Genomic DNA, 6,560 nt, shown 5'->3' on the forward strand with positions numbered 1-6,560 from the left:
ACGCAGAACTGACCCCTGCCGTATTGTTCAGGTGGAGGCGCTGACGAAGCTGAAAGCCGTAAACGAGCTCATCAAGCTGGGCACCATCAAAAACACGAAGAGCAAAGCAAAGGAAGCCATGATGACCTGCCTGAAACAGAGTGCATACACAGAGACTCTCTCCAATCTCCAGTCGCCTCTCAATCCCAGCGTCATCCTCTCGGGGCTCAAGTGAGTATCTCTGCTTTATCATTTACCTAACCTATGCAGCCCAAGCTGAAGTAGCCACACAGCGCAGTCTCTACAGTGTGTCACAGGGGTTCCAGGCTTTGTTGCTCTGCCTCCTCCCAGGAGCTCGCTTCAGTGACTGAACCACACTTAGACAGGGAGTGGAAAGCACAAGAGATTGAATGAAATGATTGACTTGCCAGATTGCAGAAGCATTATTAGTGCAATTGTGACAGTCTGCAGCATATCGACCAATTACTTATTCGACAGACTGAAAATAACACCATGAAGCAAACTTTCTGATTGGCTGTTCACCCCACCCCCCAATGTTATAGTTTTCATAGATATCTACATTACAGGGATGGAAATAAGACTCCAATTGCATAGCAGTTTCTCTCATTCCCATTACTGTGAGCTTGATTAGCCACAGTGTAACCTAACCCTACGTGGAGTGACTTCCTCTCATTTGGAATGTTTTAAGTTCAGCTAGCTCCGCTCTCTTTGCACACCCTGGTGATTTTAGCCCCAGCAGAAAACGGGATGCCATATGGCTGGCTGTTCCTGCCAGGAGCCAAGAGGCAAGGAGTGAAAAGTGATCTAATAATAATAAAACACAATGGAAAAAGCTGGTTTCAATGTCGTTTGTAATGTTCGTGATGGGAGAAGCTGACAGTATTGGCAGCCCTCAACCAATCAGTATGCTCTTTTCCCAAGCTCTGCATCAATTGACTCCCAGAAGTGGGCAAAATACATTTCAGTTACACTTTAGAATGTTTTTCTGTATGGTTTTTATTTGTATTATTTTTTTTCTCCAAATCATCTGGAAAGGATTGTACAGGAACTGATTTTTTTTTTCTCTCATTTTGTATGAAGTGTGGAGAAATGCAGGTTCATGGACTCGAAAATGAAACCTCTGTGGATAGTGTATGAAAACAAGCTTCTGGGAGGGGAGTCGTTGGGCATAATCATCAAGAACGGGGATGGTGAGTGGACCAGGGTTTGTAATCATCAAGAACGGGGATGGTGAGTGGACCAGGGTTTGTAATCATCAAGAACGGGGATGGTGAGTGGACCAGGGTTTGTAATCATCAAGAACAGGGATGGTGAGTGGACCAGGGTTTGTAATCATCAAGAACGGGGATGGTGAGTGGACCAGGGTTTGTAATCATCAAGAACAGGGATGGTGAGTGGACCAGGGTTTGTACCAATAGGGCTGGGATCGCCTCCTATCAGCCGGACTTGTTTCGTTTTTAGCTTTTTTTTTTTCCCAGACAAAATCCACCCCCAGTTTGGTTCACCCTGTCCCAATCGAGCGTGTGCGTTTGCGTGTGCGTGTGCGTGCTTTTGAAAAAAGCTTTTGGCCCAAATAACGCGTGTTGAACTTTAAGCCTCCTAAGTTCATCTACATGTTGAGTTGAAATGTCTGATGTTTTGGTTGAAGAAGCTAGAGTACTAAGCAAGGGGGGGGGGGGCAGAGGGAGGCTTCCAGTGTCTGGCCTTCCATAAAGTAAAGGGTTAATTATTGTTGGGTAACTCCAGTATTCACTTTAATTCCACCTAAAGCCGTCTGACCCTAGTTCACAGAGACCCTCTCCTTGGTAAAGGCTCTTCATTGCTATTTCTTTTCTCTCTTTCAGACCTTCGACAGGACATGCTGACCCTGCAGATACTCCGGCTGATGGACATGCTGTGGAAGGAGGCTAATCTTGACCTCCGGTTAGAACTCCTTGTTTAAATACAGAGACCTGGCTACTAAGCGTGAATACAGAATGCACTTGCGTTTTGCACTTCGGGCCGTACAGCAATGGCCAAAAGTTTTGCATCACCTAGAATTTTAGGATTGCGACTTCATTTAAAAAACAAATAAACTATCTGAACATAATTTAGATCTTTTATCTAACATCATGTAATCAAATAAATTAAAACATGCCATAATAGTAGTACAGTAATTTAAAAAAAGTCACATTTTTCTGTTTGTTCTTTTAAGTATGTGGAAAACTACAAAACTATATGTAATTCAATATGTTAACGTAACATTATTCAGCACATTTCATATGACTTTATGAAGCAAAATTAGTTAATTCTATGAGGTGATGCAAAACTTCTGGCGATTTTAGCTGTACATACACGCAACGTACCACAACATGGTAACTATTTACCAACCATTTCAGCTCTTGTATAGTAACTACTAGGAAATAGCTTGTACCATGGTCTTGACATGTCACTACGCCAGGTACTGTAACAGTGCTTCTGTTAACGTAATGACACAGTGCTTCAACATCATAATTCAGTAAGCGGTTCTCTAGAGCTAATAACCTTCTGAAAGTAGCTAGATCAATGAGCTATATACATTTGGATAATATGTTGGGATCTGTGTGTGAGCATTAGCATAATTGGGTTCATGTTCCTTTTGGAATGAGCATTTACGTTTTCTTTCCTCGATTTTCATTTAAAAATACATTTTAAAAAAACACTCTGGATTAATGGTCTAGTTTACGTAATCTTATGTCATTCCCAATATGAGAGGGGTTTGGATAGGAGTTCATAGCATTGGCCACATTTGAAGCATATTGGAGTTCAATCTCGCCCTCGGGCACTAGTAACCCTGGCTACAACATATGGTACTATTAAGGATAAGTTTGTCTGGCTTTGATGTGAGAGAGTACATGCCTTAAGAAATTGCCTTTCTGTTTCTGAATGAAGCCTATTACAAAGCCTTTGGGCAAAAGGTCCCAGTGCTACTACATTAACTCTCCCTTACCAGTGTTGAATTTAATCTAGCGAAACAAAAAAGGCTCAATAGGTTATTGTTTGCGTCCATTACTCCACCTGGCACGTGTCCATTTCATTCGCAGCGTATCCATTTGTTTCCAATTTGTATGCCTTAGCTAAGGCAAAGTGCCCAGCACATCTTGCGCAGGAAGTAAATAGGCCACTGAATCTGTCAAAGGAACCAAGGTGGTTAAATCTGAAGCGTCTCTGCAGTTTTTATATTGTACAGCATCACAGAACGAAAACGACTCCAGCTGGACCGCACTCAATCATTCCGAAGAGCAAAAACAAAAACAGGAAGGAAGAAGACATTTGATTTTCAAGAATTGCTTCTAGATCTGTCAGTAGGAGCCCACCACAGAAATGAGGTGGTGGACTGCATTCTCGGTCAAGAGGAGGTTAGGGTCAGAAAGACCAGGATGAGATAGAACGGGCCCTGAGGACGTATCCTCGAGTTCACTTCTGTCAGAATTCCTCTCCTGACAAGGATGTTTTTCCTCAGACTGTGAGTACCTCGGCCTCTGGGGAGCAGAGAGCTTTCATCCTTTCTGGCTATTGAAGGGAAGTAGTTGGAGGGAAGCCCAGGGAAGCAGCAGCAAGCGAGGCAAGCTTGAAATGCCATGGAAGAGTGCCAGCCAGATCCCCCTGACCTTCCCACTCTTGGCGCGGGTTTGTAATATTGTGATAATACAAGCAGTGGTTCCACATGTCTCCAGGACTCGCAATCCTTTCTTAATCAACTGCTTATTGAACTCCATCTGCAGCGCGACGGTTTCAGCTCTCGGGGCACTTTCCGATCTGCTACCCCAGTCCCAAATCTGTCAGGCCCCTGTTTTAGGATAATGTTGCCCGACGGCCCCAGAGAGCTGGAATATGAATATTATTTTCATCACTGTATTTGTGTGTGATCTCTGAGTTTATATATTAAAACTGCTAAACTAATAAACAAAATTGTTTTCAGTCTTTGGTTAGGTCCATATTTAATAATAATAATAAACCGTAATTGTCCAGGAATGTTATAAACTGTTTATAACTAGTACAAAATTTGTACAGACAAATGGAAGGATTTTGTCATGTCCATGATATGAAAAAACATTATTGGTTCACATGTATTCTGTAGACCTGTATTTGTTATATGATGCACACCTCTGAGCTTTTAAATTCACTAGTGTTTTGTTTTTTTCCCCCCAGAATTGTGCCTTATGGTTGCCTAGCAACCGGAGACAAATCTGGCTTGATTGAGGTGGTGTCAGCGTCTGAAACCATCGCCAACATTCAGCTGACAAACAGCAACGTGGCCGCGACCGCGGCTTTCAACAAGGACGCTCTTCTGAACTGGCTCAAAGAGAAGAATTCTGGGTAACGACTGTCCCACAATGTCCTCGTATATAAAGCAGGCCTTTTCAAGTCATTTCTATTCTGCTTTTTGATACAGCTCTCTGTGGATGTTTTAATGCGTGGTGTGGTAGTGTCTCCAGACCTAACGTTGGTAACTGTAATCCTCACTCGTTTTTTGTCTGGTTTGCTTTGCAGAGATGCCTTGGACCGAGCCATCGAAGAGTTTACATTGTCTTGTGCTGGCTACTGTGTAGCGACTTATGTGCTTGGCATCGGTGACAGACACAGTGACAACATCATGGTCAGAAGTACCGGACAGGTAGGGTTTTGTACACAAATATAGCTTTTATTATTGCACACACTGACTTCGAAGTTCCGTTTAAAATATATTCTGTCACTGTTTTTTCTTATGCAGCATGTCTACAACTTGTGATTTTAGATTTTATTAAAAAAAATTCTGCCCAGCACAACAGCACCATCTCATGGCTCCATGTGTTTTTTTTGTTTTTTGTTTTTTTTTGGTCAAGAGTGTACAATGTGTTGTATTTAGAATAACAGTTTCTGCATGTGTCTCTGTACTTTTATTAACATTTTAAATAGAATGTGTCCGAATACAAAACTCAAGATTGTAGTCCTAAAGAGAAGTGTTTCAGAAACACCTCATTTAACAATCAATCGCCAGATTGAGTTATTTTATGCATGTATTTTTATTTTTATAGCTTTTCCACATAGACTTCGGGCATATCCTTGGTAACTTCAAATCCAAGTTCGGAATCAAAAGGGAGCGCGTGCCTTTTATCCTCACCTACGACTTCATCCACGTCATTCAGCAAGGGAAGACTGGGAACACTGAGAAGTTTGGCAGGCAGGTGTCTTTCTGGTTTCATTTCAGTCAGTCAGAGTTTAGCTATTCAGCAGTGTGGTGCTCCGAGTTCAGATCTCATCAGCTGCTGTACTGGGAGTAGCTCTGACTGCTGTACGTGTTTGCTTGGTCTCTGCTAGGTTTCGTCAGTACTGTGAAGAGGCCTACTTGATCCTGCGGAAGAATGGAAACCTGTTCATCACCCTGTTTGCACTGATGCTGACCGCAGGCCTCCCCGAGCTCACCTCGGTCAAAGACATTCAGTACCTTAAGGTTTGTGCTACTCCCCCCCCCCCCCCCCCCAAATTGATTTTCTATCCTACTGCTGTGAGACATATTCACAAAACGTTAGTTATTTAAAAACTGTTTTGTTTTAGTAGCTTTTTAATCTCAAACTTTTATCAAGCCGGGCCTTAAAGGATGTTAATGATTCCGAATCAACAACACGGCTATGTAATACATTCCATACCCTCACCTCTCTCTGTGTGAAGAAGTGCCTCCTTCCTTCTGTCCTAAATCAACTGAGCCGTGGTTTAGTGACGCGGACTCCTGCCCAATGGCAGCTAGGTTGAGACCTTCACACACTCTTCACTTTGTTGGTCCAGTAAAATACTGTATACTATCTATTCTGTTTTAACAGCTGTACCATAGCAGGAGGCGTCCTTTTAAATCCCCTCCTTTTTTTCCCCCTTTTTAGGATTCTCTTGCCCTGGGGAAAACCGACGAGGATGCATTGAAACAGTTCAGGCAGAAGTTTGATGAAGCGCTCCGTGAGAGCTGGACCACTAAAGTGAACTGGATGGCACATAACGTGGCGAAAGACAACAGGTCCTAGCGATCACTGAACCACACTGAGATGACCAGGGGACGTTGCTTTTCAAATAAGGGATCAGCTGTCGTCTGGACCAATATAATGTAACCGTGACAGAGACTGGATGTGAATAACCCCAATCGTTGCACTCTGAGCTTCACTCTGCTTGTTCAAAGCTTGACCAAGATGTTTTTTTTTGTTTGTTTTTTCTACATATCTGTATATAGTGAGTAATCATCCATTGCTGAATTTGCACGCAGAGCGCTACTGGTTTCTTCGTTTTCCTTTATTTTTAATGACCTGATATGTGAGGAACGGATGTGAAGAAATATTTCTATGTGACAAATTATACTGTAATGATGTCTTTAGGTTCTGAGGCTTTATTTTAATTGAAACGTGACATGGAGTTACAATGGACCTTTAAACATTGTAATAAATCTGAAACCAACAAAAAAAAAAGGATGGATCCGTTTGTTCTAATCACAAACTCTTCTTTCAACACTAAGTAACTTTGACGATTGTCTTACTGTTGCTAATCAAATAGTTTCAGTGCACTTGTATGGCAGGAAG

At 42.3% G+C, this 6,560-nt stretch overlaps 1 protein-coding gene across 8 annotated transcripts in view; it reads left to right on the forward strand.

The window, feature by feature from the left end:
• The window catches only part of LOC117423331 (phosphatidylinositol 4,5-bisphosphate 3-kinase catalytic subunit beta isoform), a 46,325-nt gene extending 39,876 nt beyond the window's left edge, over positions 1-6,449 (forward strand). For all 8 annotated transcript variants that reach the window (XM_034038919.3, XM_034038916.3, XM_034038915.3 and 5 more), the window contains 8 exons: positions 32-210; positions 1,081-1,190; positions 1,845-1,923; positions 4,171-4,338; positions 4,513-4,636; positions 5,037-5,182; positions 5,320-5,452; positions 5,877-6,449. In XM_034038919.3, coding sequence (XP_033894810.1) covers positions 32-210; positions 1,081-1,190; positions 1,845-1,923; positions 4,171-4,338; positions 4,513-4,636; positions 5,037-5,182; positions 5,320-5,452; positions 5,877-6,014 — 1,077 coding nt within the window. In that variant the 3' untranslated portion in view covers positions 6,015-6,449. The remainder of the gene's footprint in view (positions 1-31; positions 211-1,080; positions 1,191-1,844; positions 1,924-4,170; positions 4,339-4,512; positions 4,637-5,036; positions 5,183-5,319; positions 5,453-5,876) is intronic.
• The last annotated feature ends 111 nt before the right edge of the window (positions 6,450-6,560 follow it).

Source organism: Acipenser ruthenus, chromosome 17 (genome assembly GCF_902713425.1).
Source record: "Acipenser ruthenus chromosome 17, fAciRut3.2 maternal haplotype, whole genome shotgun sequence".
NCBI lineage: Eukaryota > Metazoa > Chordata > Actinopteri > Acipenseriformes > Acipenseridae > Acipenser > Acipenser ruthenus.